General features: G+C 39.8%; 1 protein-coding gene across 1 annotated transcript in view; it reads right to left on the bottom strand.

Moving 5' to 3' along the window:
• LOC140209897 (bridge-like lipid transfer protein family member 3A) overlaps nucleotides 1-25062 on the bottom strand; it is a 162356-nt gene that overhangs the window by 24987 nt on the left and 112307 nt on the right. The window contains exons 13-15 of the mRNA XM_072278540.1: nucleotides 19582-19775; nucleotides 10483-12014; nucleotides 756-943 (exon numbers count right to left, since the gene is read on the bottom strand). Coding sequence (XP_072134641.1) covers nucleotides 756-943; nucleotides 10483-12014; nucleotides 19582-19775 — 1914 coding nt within the window. The remainder of the gene's footprint in view (nucleotides 1-755; nucleotides 944-10482; nucleotides 12015-19581; nucleotides 19776-25062) is intronic.

The following is a 25062-nucleotide window of genomic DNA, read 5'->3' as shown; positions in this document are numbered from 1 at the left end:
TAGATCCTCTGAGATGTTGGTACCATGTCCACCACTGACCCTCAATGAGTACTGTTCTAAAAATTTCCACAGGCTCTGTCGTGTTTCTGTTTTTTGTCGTTGCTTGCAGGATGACAAATCTCAAGGTTGTATACACTCTTTGACAAGGTTGTATACATACTTTAATAATAAATGTACTTTGAACTTCCTGAAATCAATAATCAGTTCCTTGTTCTTGCTGACATTGAGTGCAGGGTTGCTGTTATGACATCACTCAACCAGCCAATGTGTCCCACTCCTGTACACCTCTTCATTGCCAGTTTAGAAAAATGAGGAGTGAACTTATTGAAAGATAGAAAATCCTTTGGGGTGATGAGAGAGTAGATGTCAAAATGACTCCACTCTGAAACAACCTCAAACAAGGGGCAAGATCATTTGAAACTGAGGTGCATATGAACTTCACAAAGGATGATAAATCTCTGAGATAGATCATTGGGGGTATCTGAAAGATTGGTTAATTGAGGACTAAAAAGAAGAGGTGCCCGAGAGAAGGGATCTGGGACAGATCAGCCATGATTACAGAAGTCTAATCCCTTGCCTATTTTTTTTTAAATGTTGTGTTAAAAAGGATCAGATTGGTTTTAGCCACAAATGTTTCTGAGATAATTATGTTAAACTGCATGGAAGAAGGAAGCTACTTTCACTCAAGTTTTCTGTTGAAATCATGAAATTGGGGCAATATTTCATGCTCATTTAGATGTAAACTCAGTACGTACCTGCTTCAAAGAGAATGACATATTTCTCACTGTTGTCACTGTCGACAGATATTCGATCTTCTGTAAGGCTGCCATCAAGTGATGTAGTGTCCAAGGAATGCTGTGACGAGGTGCGTTTCATGTTTAAAAAACGGAGTTTCGTACTGGACAAGGAGGGTGGATTGTCTTCACCTTTAGAGATCTGTTCTCTTTAATAAAGAAAGGAAACTTCGTTTTACTCAGTGGTAAAAGATAACAATGATTTGAGGTATTAATGTCCTTCACAGCCTCAAAAGCAACCTCTGGGTGGGGAAAGTATTCTACCACAGTTCAATAGAGAACAAAGAACAACTAAAAATTTGTTAGAACAGTGAAGCATGCATCAGAAAAACAGTGTAAATGTTGACAAAAATCTCTGTCCACATACACATACTGCCACCATTACTTGCCTACTTGAGCAAAACGCCTACACCTTTAGCAAAGGCAGGAGAAGAAATGATTTTCAATTATCTTTTAAACTGAATGGATGAGTTGAGGGGCATGCTCAAATTAGTGATTGATTTGGTCTTCCTCACCTCTGAAATCAAGTCATTAAAACAGGCAGCAGATCAGATCAGAACAGCTGACAATTGAGAGCTGTGAGAAGAATCCCAACCTAGCATTGTCTTAATAATCCATTTGGTCCCTCATGGCACAGGGACAGGCTTTTCATCCCTTGGTGCTGGGTCAACCTAATTAAACTCATGATACCAATTACACTAACCATTCCGCCTTCCCTTGGTCTTCCTCCCTCCATTCTCTGCGTATTCAAGTGTCTTAACACCTTTACATATAACAATTACAGCACGGAAACAGGCCATCTTGGCCCTTCTAGTCCGTGCCAAACACCTACTCTCACCTAGTCCCATCTACCTGCACTCAGCCCATAACCCTCCATTCTTTTCCTGTCCATATACTTATCCAATTATTTTTTTAAATGACAAAATCAAACCTGCCTCTACCAATTCTACTGGAAGCTCGTTCCACATAGCTACCACTCTGAGTAAAGAAGTCCCCCCCTCGTGTTACTCCTAAACTTTTGCCCCTTAACTCTCAACTCATGTCCTCTTGTTTGAATCTCCCCTACTCTCAATGGAAAAAGCCTATCCATGTCAACTCTATCTATCCCCCTCATAATTTTAAATACCTCTATCAAGTCCCCCTTCAACCTTCCATGCTCCAAAGAATAAAGACCTAACTTGTTCAACCGTTCTCTGTAACTTAGGTGCTGAAACCCAGGTAACATTCTAGTAAATCTCCTCTGTACTCTCTCTATTTTGTTGACATCTTTCCTATAACTCGGTGACCAGAACTGTACACAATATTCCAAACTTGGCCTCACCAATGCCTTATACAATTTCAACATTACATCCCAACGCCTGTACTCAATGCTCTGACTCTTAAAGGCCAGCATACCAAAAGCTTTCTTCACCACCCTATCCACATGAGATTCCACTTTCAGGGAACTATGCACCATTATTCCTAGATCCCTCTGTTCTACTGCATTCCTCAATGCCCTACCACTTACCATGTATGTCCTATTTTGATTAGTCCTACCAAAATGTAGCACCTCACATTTATCAGCATTAAACTCCATCTGCCATCTTTCAGCCCACTCTTCCAACTGGTCCAAATCTCTCTGCAAGCTTTGAAAACCTACTTCATTATCCACAATGCCACCTATCTTAGTATCATCTGCATACTTACTAATCCAATTTACCACCCCATCATCCAGATCATTAATGTATATGACAAACAACATTGGACCCAGTACAGATCCCTGAGGCACACCACTAGTCACCCGCCTCCAAACTGACAAACAGACCACTTCTACTGGCATCTCCCACCCAGCCACTGTTGAATCCATTTTACTACTTCCATATTAATACCTAAGGATTGAACCTTCCTAACTAACCTTCCGTGTGGAACCTTGTCAAAGGCCTTACTGAAGTCCATATATACAACATCCACCACTTTACCCTTGTCAATTTTCCTGGTAAACTCTTCAAAAAATTCAATAAGATTTGTCAAACATGACTTTCCACATACAAATCCATGTTGACTGTTCCTAATCAGACCCTGTCTATCCAGATAATTATATATACCATCTCTAAGAATACTTTCCATTAATTTACCCACCACCGACGTCAAAATTACAGGCCGATAATTGCTAGGTTTACTCTTAGAACCCTTTTTAAACAATGGAACCACATGAGCAATACACCAATCCTCCGGCACCATCCCCGTTTCTAATGACATTTGAAATATTTCTGTCAGTGCTCCTGTTATTTCTACACTAACTTCCCTCAAGGTCCTAGGGAATATCCTGTCAGGACCCAGAGACTTATCCACTTTTATATTCCTTAAAAGTGCCAGTACTTCCTCTTCTTTAATCATCATAGTTTCCATAACTACCCTACTTGTTTCCCTTACCTTACACAATTCAATATCCTTCTCCTTAGTGAATACCGAAGAAAAGAAAGTGTTCAAAATCTCCCCCATCTCTTTTGTCTCGGCATATAGCTGTCCACTCTGATTCTCTAAGGGACCTTTTGCTATTAATATAACTGTAGAAATCCTATGGATTTATTTTCACCTTACTTGTCAAAGCAACCTCATATCTTCTTTTAGCTTTTCTAATTTTTTTCTTAAGATTCTTTTTAAAGGCATCTGTTAGTCTTGCGAGACCATGGATCTGCACCTGGAAAGTCTTCACTCTCCAGGGCGCAGGCTTGGGCAAGGTTGTATGGAAGACCAGCAGTTGCCCATGCTGCAAGTCTCCCCTCTCCACAACACCAATGTTGTCCAAGGGAAGGGTATTAGGACCCATACAGCTTGGCACCAGTGTTGTCGTCATACAGCAATGTGTGATTAAGTGCCTTGCTCAAGGACACAACACGTTGCCTCGGCTGGGGCTTGAACTCACGACCTTCAGGTCATTAGTCCAATGCCTTAACCACTTGGCCACGTGCCCACACAAGATTCTTTTTACATTCTTTATATTCCTCGAGCACCTCATTTACTCCATGCTTCCTATATTTATTGTAGATCTCTCTCTTTTTCAGAACCAAGTTTCCAATATCCCTTGAAAACCACGGCTCTCTCAAACTTTTAACCTTTCCTTTCAACCTAACAGGAACATAAAGATTCTGTACCCTCAAAATTTCACCTTTAAAAGACCTCCATTTCTCTATTACATCCTTCCCATAAAACAAATTGTCCCAATCCACTCCTTCTAAATCCTTTCACATCTCCTCAAAGTTAGCCTTTCTCCAATCAAAAATCTCAACCCTGGGTCCAGTCCTATCCTTCTCCATATCTGTCTTTACCATCACTATCGGCAGTGCATTCCTGATACCCACCATTCTGTGTTAAAAAAAAATACTTGCCCATACACCTCCTTTGAACTTACCCCCTCTCACCTTAAATGCCCTGTAGTATTAGACATTTCAGCTCTGGGATAAAGATACCAGCTGTCTATCTATGCCTCTCATAAATCTATAAATCAAGTATCTTATCAGCCTCAGCAGCTCCAGAGAAAACAACCCCAGTTCATCCAATCTCTTCTTCTAGCACATGCCATCTAATCCAGGCAACCTTTCAGCATCCTCTCCAAAGCCTCCATATCCTTCCCAAATGAGGCAATCAGAACTGAATATATTCCAGATGTGGCCTAACTAGAATCTCATAAAGCTGCAACAGAACATTCTGACTCTTGAACTCAATGCCTCGACAAATAAAGGCAAGCATGACATATGCCTTCATGGCCAATTTATCAATTTCTGCAGCTACTTCTAGGGTGCCAAGATCCCTCTGCATATCAATGAGGTTAAGTGCCCTGCTCAAGTTATACTTTTTGGGCAGTATTCTCATTCTGAGAATCAAAGGGGTAAACACTGAACACACTATCTCCCCAGCAAGTATACCCTTCCACGGGAAAACAAAACTGGGAAAACCCTGCACGTCCGAGATGTGGGAGGAAAATGGAGCATCCCAAGGAAAGCAATATGGTCACATACAATGTCCACATAATTAGGACAGGAGGTCTGACTGAACCCAGTCTGCTGGAACAACAAGGCAGCAACTCTGCTCGCAGGACTGTGCCATCCATAAAGCCAGGACAATCCTATCCTGATTGCCCCAGAAACCCCTCATCTCTCACCTGCTCAAGACCAATTTCCTTACCACCCACCTATTGTGGGGTAATTTATAGTAGACAATTAACCTGACAAACAGCATGTCTAGGATGTGAGAGAAAACTGTTGCCATGGACTGAACAGTATAACCACATGGTGGTGCTGTCATCCTGCCTATTGGGGGACAAAATCTGACAAGAGTCAGTCTAAATAATCCTTATGATCTCTGACTGCAGAATATAGAGACATACATTATTGTGAAACTGTTTTCAAGTCAAGTCAAGTTTATTGTCATTTCGACCATAAGCTGCTGGTACAGTACACAGTAAAAATGAAACAACTTTTCTCCAGGACCCTGGTGCTACATGAAACAACACAAAACTACACTAGACTATGTGAGACAGCACAAGGCTACACTAGACTATGTAAAACAACATAAAAACTGCACTAGACTGCAGACCTGCACAGGACTACATAAAGTCCACAAAACAGTGCAGGGCAGTACAATAATTAATAAACAAGACAATAGGTACAGCAGAGGACAAATTACAATATAATAATAAATGATGTAGCTGTCAGTCTAGACTCTGGGTATTAAGGAGTCTGATAGCTTGGGGGAAGAAATTGTTGCACAGTCTGGTCGTGAGAGTTCAAATGCTTCGGTATCTTTTGCCAGATGGCAGGAGGGAGAAGAGTTTGTGTGAGGGATGCGTGGGGTCCTTCACAATACTGTTAGATTTGCGGGTGCAGCGTGTGGTGTAAGTGTCTGTAGTAGCGGGAAGAGAGACCTCGATGATCTTCTCAGCTGACCTCACTATCTGCTGCAGGGTGTTGCAATCCGAGATGGTGCAATTTCCGAACCAGGCAGTGATGCAGCTGCTCAGGATGCTCTCGATACATTCTCTGTAGAATGTGGTGAGGATAGGGGGGATGGGAAATGGACTTTTCTCAGTCTTCGCAGAAAGTAGAGACGCTGTTGGGCTTTCTTGGCTATGGAGCTGGTATTGAAGGACCAGGTGAGATTCTCCACCAGGCGAATACCAAGAAATCTGGTGCTTTTAACAATCTCAACAGAGGAGCCGTCAATGTTCAGTGGAGAGTGGTCGCTCCGTGCTCTCCTGAAGTCAACATCCATCTCTTTTGTTTTGTTCATTCAGAGACAGGTTGTTGGTTTTAAAAATTATTCATTAATTATTTAGTCAAACTAAATGGTGATGAATGATTCCTTCACTGAACCTTTCTAAAAAGGACTTCATTGAGTTAAGGTACTATGTAGATTTTGCTGCTGTGGACTGACGCAGATACTTCCTGAAAATAGAAGACAAATAGGGCCAAGGCGTCATACAGCAAAGACACAAGCTGGTCTGTACTAACCAAGATAGTGCCTTTAAATGTCTTATTTGCCTGTATTTGGCTGATGTCCCACTAAATCTTTCCTATCCATATATTTGTCCAAGTGCTTTTAAATTTTGTTAACATATCTGCCTCAACCACTTTCTCTGACAACTCGTTCTATATACTAGACCATACACTGGATGAAAAAGTTGCTCCTTGGGTTGCAAATTAAATCCCTCTTATTTCACCATAAACTTATTTTCTCTCATTCTCAAATTCCCCAACGCTGGAGGAAAAACAACTGTGCATGTATCCTGTCTATGCCCTTAACTTTAAACATCTCTAAGATCATCTTTCATTCCCCTATGCTTCAATGAATCAAACCTTAGCCTGCCCAACCCCTCCCTTAAACCCAGTTTCTCAGGCCCTCACAGTGAGAGAAACATAAAAAACCTACAGCACGATACAGGCCCTCCGGCCCACAAAGTTGTGCCGAACATGTCCCTACCTTAGAAATTACGAGGCTTACCCATAGCCCTCTATTTTTCTAAGCTCCATGTACCTATGCAGAAGTCTCTTAAAAGTATCGTATCCGCCTCCACCACTGTTGCCGGCAGCCCATTCCACGCACTCACAACTCTCTGATGAAAACACTTTCTCCTGACATCTCCTCTGTACCTACTCCCCAGCACCTTAAACCTGTGTCCTCTTCTGGCAACTATTTCAGCCCTGGGAAAAAGCCTCTGACTATCCACATGATCAGTGCCTCTCTCATCTTATACACCTCTATCAGGTCACCTCTCATCCTCCGTTGCTCCAAGGAGAAAAGGCCGAGTTCACTCAACCTGTTTCATAAGGCATGCTCCCCAATCCAGGCAACATCCTTGTAAATCTCCTCTGCACCATTTCTATGTAGTGAGGCGACCAGAACTGAGCACACTACTCCAAGTGGGACCTGACCAGCGTCGTATATAGCTGCAACATTACCTGTCAGCTCCTAAATTCAATTCCACGATTGATGAAGGCCAATACACCGTGCACCTTCTTAACCACAGAGTCAACCTGCGCAGTTGCTTTGAGCGTCCTATGGACTCGGACCCCAAGATCCCTCTGATCCTCCACACTGCCAAGAGTCTTACCATTAATACTATATTCTGCCATCATATTTGACCGACCAAAATGAACCACCTCACACTTATCTGGGTTGAACTCCACCTGCCACTTCTCAGCCCAGTTTTGCATCCTATCAATGTCCCACTATAACCTCTGACAGGCCTCCACACTATCCACAACACCTCCCTTTGTGTCATCAACAAACTTACTAATCCATTCTTCCACTTCCTCATGCAGGTTATTTATAAAAATCACAAAGAGTAAGGGTCCCAGAACAGATCCCTGAGGCACATCACTGGTCACCGACCTCCGTGTAGAATATGACCCGTCTACAACCACTCTTTGCCTTCTGTGGGCAAACCAGTTCTGGATCCACAGAGCAATGTCCCTTTGGATCCCATACCTCCTTACTTTCTCAATAAGCTTTACATGGGGTACCTTATCAAATACCTTGCTGAAATCCATATACACTACAGCTACTGCTCTTCCTTCATCAATGTGTTTAGTCACATCCTCAAAAAATTCAATCAGGCTCGTAAGGCATGACCTGCCCTTGACAAAGCCATGTTGACTATTCCTAATCATATTATACCTCTCCAAGTGTTCATAAATCCCGCTTCTCAGGATCTTCTCCATTAACTTACCAATCACTGAAGTAACACTCACTGGTCTATAATTTCCTGGGCTATCTCTACTCCCATTCTTGAATAAAGGAACAACATCCGCAACCCTCCAATCCTCCGGAACCTCTCCCATCCTCATTGATGATTCAAAGATCATCACCAGAGGCTCAGCAATCTCATGAGTTTTTTCTGCACGCTTTCCAGCTGAATGGCATCTCTCCAATTGCAAGATGATCAAATGAAACAAAATATTCCAAATGCAGTCTCAAGTCTTGTACAATAGCAATATAACGTGCCAACTTCGACACTACATGCCTTGACTAATGATGGTTCATGTGCCAAAAGCCTTTTTCACCACCCGATTGATTGTCCCTGATGTTACTTTCAAGGAATCGTGTACTTGTATTTCCTCCGTTTATTGCACAATCTGCTTCAGTATTATCTGCAATACCAAACACTTATGAACTTACAAATCATCCAAAATTGCCCAAGTTATTCATATGGTGACAACTTCACACTGTTTGTTGCAAAAGAATGTACCAACTTGGCTTCTCCACATTAATGGTGGAAGTTTGCCATCAACATTGCTGTCTCTGTCATTTGTTTGGACTAACCTGACAAGGAGCACAAACCATTCTCCTGAACTTACGCAAAAGAGGTCTTGTCAACTTGACTCATGAAACTTCACAAAACCAAATTCTATTTTCATAGGTGACAAAGTGTCTCTGATGTCACAGTTGATATGCCTTTTATGCCTCAGGTCATTCAAAGTAGATTATTAAAAATCTGCTTTCCATTGTATCAATCATCATGGACTGAAGGGAAGAGAATCATTACTAAGAGGAATTTCTGCTGCCAAAATCAAAAGACACATTTATCACCAGTGATTGTGGCTCAAATTTACAAGTAGAAGAAACAGAAGTTGAATTTAAAGCAGTCTTAAAGTAGCAAGGAAATCAAGCACTGTAGCTTTTATTCTGAAAATTAAGCTAGTTTTGCCCAGTTTCACTGTTCCTTTACTTCATAGCTTTAAGGCCAAATTTGTGCAGAAACCAAACGGTGGATTAGTATTTTCATTTGGCTTAATTTGCCCGGACATTTCACACAAAATCTGTTCTACATTTGTAAGCAATGAAGTTTTGCCACACTTGTTGTATCAAAGTGGTAAAGCACTCATACAATTAAGTGATATCCCAAATATTTGCTCGAGAATCCCTCTTCGTTCTCAAAATGGAACTAACAATGTCTCTGCTTAGGGAGGGTCAAAAAATGCCAAAACATGCCTCAGCAGGCTGAATTGTTTTCCTCAGTCAATGTTCAATGCACTGATGATTTGACTTTCCCACAAATATAGCTATCTTAATTAGAGTTAATCACATTCATATTCAATGAGGTTCTGCGCTGTTAGAAGTGCCATCTTTCACATGAGAGATTGTACTGAGACACTAAATGCTTTATAAAGTACACAGCAATCCCTTGCTTTTCAATCTGTATGTGCTTCCTTAGGTCTCTTGGTCCATATTTATACATTTAAACAAAATGATTTATGTCACAAGATCTTGCACATAAATTGTCACAAAACAAGGAAGCACTTACTGTAAAACACACTGAGATATGGCAAGACCTCAAAATACATTCCTTCATTTGTCATTCTAGTGTGCAAAAATCAGAATGAGTAAGGATCTCTTATCAAACCACATCCACAAATAATTAGCCATTTTTAGACCAATTTTAGAACCAATTTTTGGCATTCTGTGGGCATTAGTCATCTAGTGTGGGCTGCTTTTGATATCCACACCTTCTCCAGATTAATCTCACAAAATATGAAAAACCTAAATTTGACTCTGACTGATTAAGTGGGCATTGAATAATTGTTTAATTTAAAATTACAAACTGCCGAATAAATTCTAACAACAATAGGTGAATGAAAGATAGAACACTTCAGGTCTTTAGATGGAGCACCACCTTATGTTTGACCTTCTGTGATGAAAACTTGGGGACAAGTTCTCAGGAAAGTATCAAATACTTCCATGAATTGTCAAAGCCAATCTCTACACTGAGGTTTAAATGATCTTTTGGACAGGCAATTGCTCTAAGAAATTTATGAGAAGGGGCACGCACACCTTATGTTTGCCAAGTTATAGAGGAATTAAGCCACAATCCCACAGACAACAGTCCTTGGTGAAAATTAATGGAATGCTTAAAAAGCTTATCTTTTTACAAGCTGTTGACAACAATTTGCTACTCTTTGGGAAGAAGTGGTGGAAGTGGAACTGAAAGAAATTCTCAGAATTAAAGCTGATCCTTTCATTTCAAGAGAATGCCACATGCAAAAGTAAAACTCCATTCCCCCGCTCCACATGTTTTAATATTGAGGCAAAGGAGGTGGCAGTTTACACTTTCACCAAAAAGCCTATTTTAGTTATCCTTTGTGTAATATGAGTTGATTACATTTAAACAATCTAAAAGGCATCATTTACTGCCTACAGTAAATTTTCATACCTGGAGGAAGACAAGGAAAGCATCTTTTGCATAGTGTTAGCCATCTTCTCCTTGCTGAGACTGAAAGCATCCTTTGTCAGAGAAACAGCTTCTTTAGTTAAGTCCACAGTCATTAGCAGAGCTTCTTTAGCAACATCCTTTGACACACTCAATGGAGTTGAATCCACAGCAACATTCTCAAAAGGAGCAAGATCCATCTGTGTGATGTTGCTCAATGTTCTACTTGTTTGTAAATCCAAAGACTCACTCTTTTCTAAAGTGGTATCTGGAATGTGGTGAACACTGCTGTCTTCAGAAACCTCAGCCGCTAGTGATTCTACTGCTTCATATGCTTCTTCCACAAGTCCTTTTTCAGATGATTGATTTCCTACTGCCTGAGCATTAGATAAAGGAGCATCACTCACAATTGTTCCATCTTGTTCTGAAACTCCATTATCCAATAAGGTAACCATACTCAAATCCCCATTGTGAATTCCACTATCATCCACAGACCTGATGGTATTATCCAGCTGGTCATTTATTCTGTCCAGAGGCTTCTCCTCCTCAGCCAATTTTTCTCTACTCTCAGAAGGCGAAAGCTCGGACTCAGCAAGGCTTGTGCTTTCTGAGTTTTCGGATTGTAGGTCACAATCTGTGGTTGGAGTTGGATGAAGCAGTAAAGCAATTTCAGCACTATTAATCAATAATCCCATGCAAGTACTACCAGATTTAACAACATTTTTAGTCAATCTTTCCCTATCCTGAGTCAAGTCATCCTGTAGCTGAGCAAAACATTCCTTCAGCCGCAGTAATACAAGGTAATGGTAGTGATTCATGCGTGCTTTTACATGGGCAGTGCTGTACACAAGAACATGGACATCTGCCTCAGAGTCATCCTTTCTGTTGGATTGTCTCGCTTTTGCCTGCTGAGTAGTCAGATGTGCATCAATTCCTTCGGATGACCTGAGTGTTTGCGTGGCCGTGAAATCCTGCAGTCCATTTCCAAAGGACTCTGTACAACTGAACATATTAAATTTATCATCCATGCTACTTTTGCAATCTTCTAAATTAACAGTGCATTCAGATGTTGAGTAACTCGATTGTGTCTTGGATGGTCGAGACACCCATATGGAAAGAGGAAACGCATCCACAAAGCTGAAAGGCTTGTCTTTTGAGCTCTCTTTACCTTCAAAGTCCAACCAGAGTTGAGAAAAATGGAGTGACCATATGTCTCCAGCTGATGATGTTTTTAACGCATCAGGGGCAAGGTTCTTCTGAGTGCTAATTCTGTCCAGATTGATTTGTTGCTCATAAGCATGATGAAAAAATACAGTTTGAAGCACATCAAAACTGTCTACAGACTTAGGGAACTCCTTATAAGACACATGAAAAAATTCACAGTCTTTAAAGGCTTTCAGCATCATTTGGAGATCAGAGTGCTTACAGTTTGGTGAGTGTCGTGTGTTTGTAGCCACAACATCTGAAGTCTGAATGGTAATGTATTCTGGCTTGTCTGGATGCGCCATTACATTCTGGTCCACTGGAATTACAAGCTAGAAGGCAGAGAGAGATAAAAACGTAAATCTAAAACTATTTTGTGGATCAGATTGTGGAACTAAACAAAGTTTAAATGCCAGTAAAATGTACAACAACACTTGCAAGTCCTTGGCTCTCTGTAAGTGGCAAAACAAGTGGACAGAGGGCCAATGACAGTAAATAATATTCTTACCTTTATCAGTTGGGCACTGAGTAGAAAAGTCAGAAGTCATGTTGTACTTGTGTAAAACTTTGGTTAGGCCACATTTGGAGCATTGTGTGCATATCTGATTGCTGCATTACAGGATATAGAACCTATGGAGGCTTTGGAGAGGGGATATAGAATCATAGAAACATAGAATATAGGTGCAGGAGTAAGCCATTCGGCCCTTCGAGCCTGCACCGCCATTCAGTATGATCATGGCTGATCATCCAACTCAGAACCCTGTACCAGCCGTCCCTCCATACGCCCTGATCCCTTTAGCCACAAGGGCCATATATAACTCCCTCTTAAATATAGCCAATAAACTGGCCTCAACTGTTTCCTGTGGCAGAGAATTCCACAGATTCACCACTCTCTGTGTGAAGAAGTTTTTCCTAATCTCGGTCCTAAAAGGCTTCCCCTTTATCCTCAAACTGTGACCCCTCGTTCTGGACTTCCCCAACATCGGGAACAATCTTCCTGCATTTAGCCTGTCCAATCCCTTTAGGATTTTATACATTTCAGTAAGATCCCCCCTCAATCTTCTAAATTCCAACAAGTATAAGCCTAGTCGATGCAGTCTTTCATCATATGCAAGTCCTGCCATCCCAGGAATCAATCTGGTGAACTTTCTTTGTACTCCCTCTATGGCAAAGATGTCTTTCCTCAGATTAGGGGACCAAAACTGCACACAATCCTCCAGGTGTGGTCTCACCAAGGCCTTGTACAACTGCAGTAGTACCTCCCTGCTCTTGTACTCAGATCCTCTTGCTATGAATGCCAGCATACCATTCGCCTTTTTCACCACCTGCTGTACCTGCATGCCCACTTTCAATGACTGGTGTATAATGACACGCAGGTCTCATTGCACCTCCCCTTTTTCTAATTGGCCACCATTCAGATAATAATCTGTTCTCCTGTTTTTGCCACCAAAGTGGATAACCTCACATTTATCCACATTAAATTGCATCTGCCATGAATTTCCCCACTCACCTAACCTATCCAAGTCACCCTGCATCCTCTTAGCATCCTCCTCACAGCTAACACTGCCGCCCAGCTTCGCGTCATCCGCAAACTTGGAGATGCTGCATTTAATTCCCTCATCTAAGTCATTAATATATATTGTAAACAACTGGGGTCCCAGCACTGAGCCTTGCGGTACCCCACTAGTCACTGCCTGCCATTCTGAAAAGGTCCCGTTTATTCCCACTCTTTGCTTCCTGTCTGCCAACCAATTCTCTATCCACATCAATACCTTACCCCCAATACCGTGTGCTTTAAGTTTGCACACTAATCTCCTGTGTGGGACCTTGTCAAAAGCCTTTTGAAGATCCAAATATACCACATCCACTGGTTCTCCCCTATCCACTCTACTAGTTACATCCTCAAAAAATTCTATGAGATTCGTCAGACATGATTTTCCTTTCACAAATCCATGCTGACTTTGTCCGATGATTTCACCGCTTTCCAAATGTGCTGTTATCACATCTTTGATAACTGACTCTAACATTTTCCCCACCATCGATGTCAGGCTAACCGGTTTATAATTCCCCAGTTTCTCTCTCCCTCCTTTTTTAAAAAGTGGGGTTACATTAGCCACCCTCCAATCCTCAGGAACTAGTCCAGAATTTAAAGAGTTTTGAAAAATTATCACTAATGCATCCACTATTTCTTGGGCTACTTCCTTAAGCACTCTGGGATGCAGACCATCTGGCCCTGGGGATTGATCTGCCTTTAATCCCTTCAATTTACCTAACACCACTTCCCTACTAACATTTCCCTCAGTTCCTCCATCTTACTGGACCCTCTGTCCCCTACTATTTCCAGAAGATTACTTATATCCTCCTGAGTGAAGACAGAACCAAAGTAGTTATTCAATTGGTCTGCCATGTCCTTGTTCCCCATAATCAATTCACCTGTTTCTGTCTGTAGGGGACCTACATTTGTCTTAACCAATCTTTTTCTTTTCACATATCTATAGAAGCTTTTACAGTCAGTTTTTATGTTCCCTGCCAGTTTTCTCTCATGATCTTTTTTCCCTTTCCTAATTAAGCCGTTTGTCCTCCTCTGCTGGACTCTGGATTTCTCCCAGTCCTCAGGTGAACCACTTTTTCTGGCTAATTTGTATGCTTCTTCTTTGGAATTGATACTATCCCTAATTTCCCTTGTCAGCCATGGATGCACTATCTTCCTTGATTTATTCTTTTGCCAAACTGGGATGAACAATTGTTGTAGTTCATCCATGCAATCTTTAAATGCTTGCCATTGCATATCCACCGTCAACCCTTTAAGTGTCATTTGCCAGTCTATCTTAGTTAATTCACGTCTCATACCTTCAAAGTTACCCTTCTTTAAGTTCAGAACCTTTGTTTCTGAATTAACTATGTCACTCTCCATCTTAATAAAGGATTCTACCATATTATGGTCACTCTTACCCAAGGGGCCTCTCACGACAAGATTGTTAATTAACCCTTCCTCATTGCTCAATACCCAGTCTCGAATAGCCTACTCTCCAGTTGGTTCCTCGACATGTTGGTTCAAAAAACCATCCCGCATACATTCCAAGAAATCCTCTTCCTCAGCACCCTTACCAATTTGGTTCACCCAATCTATATGTAGATTGAAGTCACCCATTATAACTGCTGTTCCTTTATTGCACACATTTCTAATTTCCTGTTTAATACCATCCCCAACCTCACTACTACTGTTAGGTGGCCTGTACACAACTCCCAACAGCGTTTTTCGCCCCTTAGTGTTATGCAGCTCTACCCATATCGATTCCACATCCTCCCGGCTAATGTCCTTCCTTTCTATTGCATTAATCTCCTCTCTAACCAGCAATGCTACCCCACCTCCTTTCCTTTCATGTCTATCCCTCCTGAATATTGAATATCCCTGAATGTTGAGCTCCCATCCTTGGTCACCCTGGAGCCATGTCTCTGTGATCCCAACTATATCATATTCATTAATAACAATCTGCACTTTTAATTCATCCACCTTGTTACGAATGCTCCTTGCATTGACACTGTAACTTCATCAGGATGTTACCTGGATTGGAGAGTTTTGCTATTAGAAGAAGCTGGACAAATCTAAATTGTTTCCTCTGGAGTGTTAGAGGGTGAGGGATGAACTGATGGAAGTAAATAAAATTACGAGAGGCATACAGGGAAGATAGTCAGAGACTTTTTCCCCAGGGCAGAATATCAAGTACTAGAGGGCATGGCTTTAAGGTAAAAGGGGCAATGCTTAAAGAGGATGTAAAAGGAAAACTTTATTTTTACCCAGAGAGTGGAAGGTGCTGGAACAGGCTGCCAGGGGAGGTGGCGGAAATCGATATGATGGCAACTTTAAGAGGTAGACTGATTTATGAACAAGGAAGGAAGGGAGAGGTAAGAACCACATGAAGGCCGATGGAAATAGTTACGCACAGATATAACCCTAGTCCTGTGCTGTACTGTTCTATGTTCTTTATAGTACATTTATGTAAATAGAAAATAGACAGCTGATCTCTTAGAAATCTAAATGAACTGACTGGACACTGCAGAAATTAGTTCTCTAACCAAAATCGAGGGCAATTTTTAAGGTCAGTTTCCATGAAAAAAATAGCAGTTGATCACCAGATCAACATTAGAAAAAGAGAACCAAGAGTTATCTGCAAATTTAGAGACACTGCATTCTCAGAACTTAACTCTTTCGCTCTTAAAATAAAAGCCAAGAGGACACTTTACCAAGGAGTTCAAAGTGGTGGCTAACTTAAACAGAGTAACAGGCAGAGGAGGTGGAGTAGCTCTGCTGGCAAAAAAAAAATGAAATCAAATTTTAGAAAGAGGTAATATAGAATTAGAAGATGTAGAGTCCTTGAGGGTAGAGTTAAGAAACTGTAAGGGTAAGACCACCCTGATAGGAGTTATTCACCGGCCTCTGAACAGTAGCCAGAATGCAGTGTACAAATTACAGCGGGAGATGGAAAGAGCATGCCAAAAAGGCAATGTTACATTAGTCATGTGGGATTTCAACATGCAGAAAGATTGGGAAAAAGAAGTTGATTCTGAATCCCATGAGAGAGGATTCATGAAATGCCTCCGGGATGGCTTTTTGGAGCTGCTTGTGGTTGAGCCCACTGGGAGATCAGTGATTCTGGATTGGGTATTGTGTAATGAACCAGATATGATTAGGGAGCTTAAGGTAATGGAACCCATAGGTTACAGTGATCATAATATGATAGAATTCACCCTGCAATCTGAGGGGGAGAAGCTGAAGTCGGATATATCAGTATTACAGTGGAGTAAAGGGAATTTCAGAGACATGAGAGAGGAGCTCGCCAAAGCTGATTAGGAAGAGACATAAGCAGGGATGACAGCAGACAGGACTGGCTGGAGATTCTGGGAGCAATTCATAAGATGCAGGATAGATATATCTCAAAGAAGAGGAATTATTCTAAAGGCAGGATGACACCCCTAGCTGACAAGGGAAGTCAAAGCCAACATAAAATCAAAAGAGAGGACATGTAATCGAGCAAAAATTAGTGAGAAGTTAAAGGATTGGAAATTAAAAAAAAAAATCAACAGAAGGTAACTAAAAAAACCATAAGGGGGGAAAACAATGAAATATGAAGGGAAGTGAGCCAATAATATCAAAAATTATACCAAATGTTTTCCAGAATAAAAGAGAGGTGAGAGTAGATATTGGATCACTGGAAATTGACACTGGAGAGAGAGTAATGAGTGATAAGGAAAAGGCAGATGAACTGATTTAGTATTTTGCATCAGCCTTCTCTACAGAAGACACCAGCAGTAAGCCGGAAGTTTGAGTGTGTCGGGGGCAGAAGTGAGTGCAGTTGCTATTACTAGGGAGATGGTGCTTGGAAAACTGAAAGGTCTGAAGACAGATAAGTCACATGGACCAGATGGACTGCAGCCCAGGGTTCTAAAAGAGGTAGCTGAAGAGACTGTAGAGGCATTAGTAATGATCTTTCAACAATCTCTGGAGTCTGGCATGCTTCCGGAGGACTGGAAAAGGCAGAAGAAAAGACAGTTAGGCCAGTCAGTCTGACCAGAGGGCACAACCTCAAAAACAGAGAGATGTCCAGTTAGGACAGAGATGAGAGGATTTAGAAAGACAGTAGAGACAATTGTTAAGGATTTGATTTCGGGGTACTTGGAGGCACATGGTAAAATAGATTGTAGGAAATCGTTTACTCAAGGGGAAATCTTGCCTGACAAATCTGTTGGAATCCTTTGAAGAAAAAACAAGCAGGATAGACAAAGGAGAATTGGGTGATGTGTTTCTGGTTTTACAGAAGGCCTTTGACAAGGTGCCACACATGAGGCTGCTTAACAAGCTACAAGCCCATGGTATTACAGGAAAGATTCTGGCAGGAGGCAGTGGGAATAAAGGGATCCTTTTCTGGTTGGCTGCCAGTGACTAGTAGTGTTCCACAGGGGTCTGTGTTGGGACCACTTCTTTTTAGGTTCTATGTCAATGATTTGGATGATGAAATTGATAGCTTATGGCCAAATCTGTGGACAATACAAAGATAGGTGTGAGCAACATGGAGGGGTAGGGTGTGCTGAGGAAGCAGGGAGACTACAGAAGGACTTAGTCAGATTAGGAAAATGGACTAAGAAGTGACAGATAGAATAGTGTGTCAGGAAGTGTATGGTCATGCACTCTGGTAGAAGAGATAGAGCATTTTTTTTAAATGGGGAAAAAAATTCAAAAAGCTTAGGAGCAAAGAAATTTGTGAGTTCTTGTGCAGGATTCCCTAAAGGTTAATATGCAGGTCGAATCAGAGGTGAGGAAGGTGAATGCAATGTTAGCGGGCGTTTCGAGAGGATTATGATATAAAAGCAAGGATGTAATGTTGAGACTGTATAAAGCATTGGCAAGGCCTCACCTGGTGAATTGTGAGTAGTTCTGGTCCCCTATTTAAGAAAGGATGCGCTGACATTAGAGAGGGTTTAGAGGTGGTTCATGAGAATGATTCCTGGAATGAAAGGCTTGCTATCGTGAGCAGTGATTGATAGCTCTGGACCTATACTCACTGGGATTTAGAAGATTGAGAGGGAATCTCATTGAAACCTATTGGATGTTGAAAGGCCCAGACAGAGTGAATGTGGAGGATGTTTCCTTTAGCAGGAGTGTCCAGGACCAGAGGGGGCAGCCTAAAAATATAGGGACATCCATTTAGGAGAGAGATGACGAGGAACTTCTTTAGTCAGAAGATGGTGAATCTGTGGAATTTGATGCCACAGCAGGCTGTGGAGGCCAAGTCACGTGCAAAGTTCCCTCTAAGGCATGTGCGTGTGCACTGATCTTTTGCTACTAGCACACAAAAGAATTTAAACTGTGCACAAAAGGTTGTCACCCTCTACCTCATTGGCATGTTAAGTATATTTCACGATCGTACATAATCATATCTCCTATTCTGGTTTCTGATGCGGACGGTGTTGACAACGTGGATTTTGCGATGGTTTGTCTGCAGATTTTAGAACTGGCTTATCTATAATGCTTTTCTTCAAGAAATTATTCAGTGCGCACGTTTTTGTCACTGGGTAAAAAGTTGTGCAGCACAACACATTACAAATTAGTGCACACTGGTCATTACAAATTAGAAGGAACATTGGTCACTGGGTGAATTTAAGATGGAGGTTGATAATTCCTTAATTAGTCTGGGCACGAAAGGTTCTGAAGGAATGCAGGAGAATGCGGTTGAGAGGGTAACTGGTCAGCCATGATGAAATGGCAAAGCAGACTCAATGGGCCAAGTGGTCCAGTTCTGCTCCTATGTTTTATGGTCTAAATGATGGCTTATTTTAAGTAGTATGAAAGACAGTAACCAAACATACATCAGTAAGCATAGTACATCAGTTTTAAAGGTTAGAAGCAAAAGAATAGAGACAAAATGAGAATTACACTGTTTAAAATACTTCACTGTGAACTGAATTTATATGAAGGGACCCAGACCTTGAAAGTAATATGTGTGCTTACTGGACATTGTATAAATAACAAAAAATTGGCAAAATTCACTTATGTGCTTTAAAGAAAGCTAATTTTATTAATTACCCATTCACACAGTGCACTTACACATACTGTAGATGGAGGCTGTGCTTATTCAAGTATAAGCATCAAACAATAATAGAATATATGATATTAAGAGATTCCTTTTTGCACAGTTTGCTATTTGCTAATTGGACAATGAAAACACGTAGATGGAGTTCAGAGCTTAGCAAAACTGAAATGCATTTCCTCCTTTCAAAAGTGGAAATGGTTTCCTACTCAGACAAAAACAAAATCAGAATCATACCTCTATCATTATTCCACATCCCCTTTCAACTATGAATGCATTTTTCATTATTAAATACAGTGAGGTGATGACTAACCTTCAACACGAGTCCATTCATACAAAAATCAACATGTTCATCCACCTTCACCGAGTTATTCAATTTATAGATGGCTTTGAACTGCTGAAGGGTCTGATACAGGTCCAAAGTGAAGGAGTTCACCCACAACAAGCTCACTGAATCCAATGTAAATTGCAAGGCATTCAGTTTCACATAAAGATTAGGGCAAGGCACTGTGAAGAGAAGAAAGTGAGATAAAGGCAAATAATGAAACACTTTACTTGTAAAGTAAAAAATGAAAAAAAAATTAGCATGGAAATTTCATCAAAAGGGAAAGGGGATTTTAATTAGCAGAGATTTTTTTTTACATCCAGATAACCTAATGAGAGAAAATCAAGCTTTCACAGATAATTGTGAATGCAATTTAGTCACATTATTTATATTTGGATATCCTTATTGCAACAGTGAGAGCAGGAACATTTTTGTTATTAGTATTAACCCAGCAGGAAAGTTTGTTAATGCTGCACAGTGGGGTTTAAACTGGAGTTGCAGGGGGATGGGAATCAGGGTGCCAGAACAGTTAGTGGAGAGGTTGTGGATGGAGAGGTTGGTAAGACCTCAGCAAAGCCGGGAATCAAAAGGTTGAGCATGGTGCAACGTGTCCTGAGCTGAGTATATTTCAATGCAATTATTGAAGGAAAGCCAGATGAGCTCAGGGCATGGATCAGCACCTGGAATTATGACGTTGTAGCCATTAGTGAGACCTCGTTGCAGGAGTGGCAGGCCTGGCAGCTCAATATTCTGGGGTTCTGTTGTTTTAGATGTGCCAGAGCAGAAAGAGTGGTGTTACGAGTCAAAGAAAATGTCACTGTAGTGCTCTCATCAGGAGAGACTGGAGAACGTGACTACAGAGGCCTTTGAGAAATAAAGATTTGACCACTTTAATGTGGCTATATTACAGACACACCCAAAAGTCCTAGGGATTTAGAGGAACAAATTTGGAAAAAGATCACAGCAAGAAACACAAGGTTGTTGTAGCAGTCATTTTAACTTTCCACATGTTGACTGGGATTCCCATACTGTAAAAGGACTAGATGAGATAGAGTTTGTCAAATGTGTTCAAGTACGTTTCCTTCATCAATACGTAGAAGTTCCAATGAGTGTGTGATACTGGATCTGTTATTAGGGAATGAGACAGGGCAGGTGACAGAAGTTTGTGTAGGGGAACACTTTGTATCCAGTGACCATAATGCCGTAAGTTTCAAAGTAAATATACGAGAAGGTAGGTCCGGTCTGCAGGTTGAGATTCTAAATTGGAGTAAATCAATTTAGATGGTATCAGGAATGATCTGGCAGGTGTGGATTGGGACAGGCTGTTTTCTGGGAAAGGTGTACTTGGAAAGTGGGAGCCCTTCAAAAACAAAATTTTGGGGGGGGGTCGTCACGTGATGACGTGGGATTGAGACGTGTAAATCCAGCTCTCCCGCAACAAATCAGTAAAGTACCGTTTAAACAAAACAAAGTTAATAAATATTTTCTGAAAACTATTTATAAACTTTGTAAGACTACTTTACGATATGCCTCCCAAACTGCAACAAAAGAAGTCTGCTGTTGCGAAGCAGCCGCGAGAGGGGAAGAAAAAAGGGCCTACTGCAACGATGGAGCCTCAGACTCAGGTTGGATCTCCTTCGGTAGAACAGGGAGCAATGGCGGTGGTAACGGGGTCTTCGAAGAAGACACCGGAAATGCGCATGCACAAAGAAGAGCGCATGCGCAAATCGACGCAACACAAACTACAAGAACCGACAGCCACTGCAATTGAAAATGACTCAGAGTCAGAATTGGATTCTGCAGAGAACACAGATGAAGAAGAGGAGGAAGAATTGGAAGCAATTGGAAGTAAAGGAGATGATAGAGACATAAGAGAGGCTATATTGCAATTAACGGCTGAACTAAGAAAAGTAAGAGAAGAGCTTAGAGATACGAAAATGTGTTATAATAAAGTTATGGAAAGACAGGACAAAATGGATAAGAAGCTTCAAAAGATGGAAAGAGCAATGGGGCATATGAATGATAGAGTGGTAAAAACAGAAAATGATCTGCTTGTCTGAAACTCGGAAAGAAATCGACTCTTGGAGAAAGTGGACATGTTGGAAAATTTCAATAGACGTAATAATATTAAAATTGTTGGTCTTAAAGAAGGTATGGAGGGAGAAACCCTATGGGATCATGGTTATCAATTTATACTGCGTTATCCTGCAACCTTGAAGATTTTTTGATGACTACCAGAAAGCAGAGCAGTTTGTGCGAGATTCTCTGAATATTCACCAGATACAAGAACAAATCCAGGGGAGCGAGATAGATTGAAGATGAAGATTGGGTTAAAGAATGGACTTGTTGTATTTTTGAAGCTGGATGAATGTATAAATATATCATTAATTATACGAGGGGGGTAAGAAAGGTTAAAACTGGAGGAATATTAGTTGGGAATAGTAACATTAATTTTGCCTATATATATATATATATATAATTTTTTTTTGTTGCGGGGGAGCTGGAAGAAGCACTGATCGATTGCTATGCTAATCATGTGTGCAAGTGTGGCTTTTGCCACGACCCGTAAAATGGAGGGGGGTAGTGTTGTGTATCTTTTCATTCACAACATTAGTGGGGGGGTATTTAGTTTTTTCTTTTTTTGTATTCTTTCTATCTTTTCTTTTCTTTTTGCCTGGAAGGTTGGGAGGGAAACACATAGCAACATGAAGTTTAAAGAGATTTCCCAAGGAACTATGAGAGTTGAGAAGATAAGTAATGTTTTAGATTGGAGTAACTTTGTTAAGAATAATGACTAATTTATTGAATTTTTTGAGTTTTAATGTTAATGGGCTTAATGGGCCAGTGAAAAGAAAAAGAATCTTAACACATACTAAAAAAATGAAGATAGATTTAGCTTTTTTACGGGAAACGCACCTAACAGAAACAGAACATCAGAAACTAAAGAGAGATTGGGTGGGTAGTGTTGTTGCGGCTTCATTTAATTCAAAAGCGAGGGGAGTAGCAATTTTGATCAATAAAACGTTACCAATTAGAATACAAAATGTAATAACTGATTCTGTGGGGAGATATGTGATTATACATTGTCAACTTTTTTCTGAATTATGGACTTTTATGAATATTTATGCACCAAACGAAAATAATGCAAAATTCATACAAGAAGCTTTTCTGAATTTGGCGGATGCACATGAAAAAATATTAATTGGAGGAGACTTTAATTTTTGCTTAGACCCAGTCTTAGATAGATCAACCAAGGCTGTTATAAAATCGAAGGTAGTAAATTTAACTTTATCATTGATGAAGGATTTAAATTTGATTGATATATGGAGAAGAATCAATCCTAAAGAAAGAGACTATTCGTTTTATTCCCATAGACATAAAACTTACTCAAGGATAGCTTTGTTTCTATTATCAATGCATATTCAACACAGAGTGAAAAATATGGAATATAAAGCAAGAATATTATCAGATCATTCTCCTTTATTAATGACAATAATAATGGCTGATAAGGAAGAAGTGGCTTATAGATGGAGATTTAATTCAACATTATTAAAACATCAAGATTTCTGTGATTTTATGAAAAAGCAGATTCAATTTTTTTGGATACAAATTTTCATTCAGTGGATGATAAATTTATATTATGGGATGCGATGAAAGCATATCTTAGGGGGCCAGATAATAAGTTATACATCTAAAATTAAGAAAGAATATATGGCAGAACTAGATCAATTGGAAAAAGAGATTACAAAAATAGAAAAAGAATCTCGAAGATATATGTCAGAAGAAAAACGAAGACAACTTGTCAATAAGAAGTTACAATATAATACGCTTCAGACATATAGAACGGAAAAAGCAATTATAAGAACTAAACAAAGGTATTATGAGTTAGGTGAGAGCGCACATAAAATTCTTGCCTGGCAGTTGAAAACAGAACAAGCTTCCAAAACAATAAATGCAATTAGAACAAGGGCAAATAAAATATCTTATAAACCTCTTGAAATAAATGAAACTTTTAAAAATTTCTATTCTGAATTATATCAATCAGAATCCCAAAATGATGTTAATGAGATAGAAAGGTTTTTATCACAAATTTCTCTTCCAAAGTTGAATTTGGAAGAACAGAAGGGATTAGATATGCCTTTTACATTAAAAGAAGTTGAAGAAGCTTTAGGATCACTCCAAAGTAATAAATCTCCAGGAGAAGATGGTTTTCCACCTGAATTTTATAAAAAATTTAAAGATTTATTATTTCCTCTTTTTATGGAACTAATACGTCAAGCAGAAAAAATACATAAACTTCCAGAATCTTTTTCAACAGCAATTGTAGTAGTATTGCCAAAAAAAGACAGAGATCCTATGAAACCAACATCATACAGGCCTATTTCTTTATTGAATACGGATTGTAAAATAATAGCAAAAATTTTATCAAATAGATTATCTAAATATTTACCAAAATTAATACATATGGATCAAACAGGATTTATTAAAAATAGACAATTGGCAGATAATGTAACCCGGCTACTCAGTATAATTCATTTGGCACAAAAAAGGGATGAGAAGAGTATAGTAGTAGCTTTGGATGCAGAAAAAGCATTTGATAGATTAGAATGGGATTTTTTATTTAAAGTATTAGAAAAATATGGGTTAGGAACATCTTTTATAAATTGGATTAAAGCTTTAAATTCTAACCCAAAAGCTAAAGTAGTGACAAATTCTCAAATTTCAACACCATTCCAGTTAAAAAGGTCAACTAGACAAGGTTGTCCATTATCACCTGCTTTATTTGTACTGGCGATAGAGCCATTAGCAGAACTAATCAGAATTGATCCAGATATTATGGGTTTTAGAGTTAATCAGGAGGAATATAAAATTAATCTTTTTGCCGATGATGTTGTGATCTATTTAACAAACCCACAACATTCGTTACATAAATTATCTTCTACATTGGATGAATATGGGAAGGTATCAGGTTACAAAATAAATTGGGATAAAAGTGAAATTTTACCTCTTACTAAAGGAGACTATAGTCAATGTCAATTAGTAACCCAATTTAGATGGCCGATAAATGGTATAAAGTATTTAGGTATAAGACTTGATAATGAAGTAAAGAATTTATATAAATTTAATTATTTACCACTGTTGAAAAAAATTCAAGAAGATTTTGACAAATGGATGATACTACCAATACATTAGTAGGTAGAGTCAATGTTGTAAAAATGAATATATTTCCTAGATTACAGTATTTGTTTCAAACATTACCAATACAATTGCCACAGAAATTTTTTCAAGAGTTAAATAAATGTGTGAGAAAATTTCTTTGGAAAGGTAAAATGTCCAAGAATATCATTGGAAAAATTGACATGTAAGTTTGGGTTAGGAGGGTTACAACTTACAAACTTTAAAAACTATTATAAAGCAAATCAACTTAGATTTATTTCATCTTTCTTCGATGATCAAAAACCAGCATGG

Source organism: Mobula birostris, chromosome 14 (genome assembly GCF_030028105.1).
Source record: "Mobula birostris isolate sMobBir1 chromosome 14, sMobBir1.hap1, whole genome shotgun sequence".
Taxonomy (NCBI): Eukaryota; Metazoa; Chordata; class Chondrichthyes; order Myliobatiformes; family Myliobatidae; genus Mobula; species Mobula birostris.
This window is presented reverse-complemented; position numbering and strand designations above follow the sequence as displayed.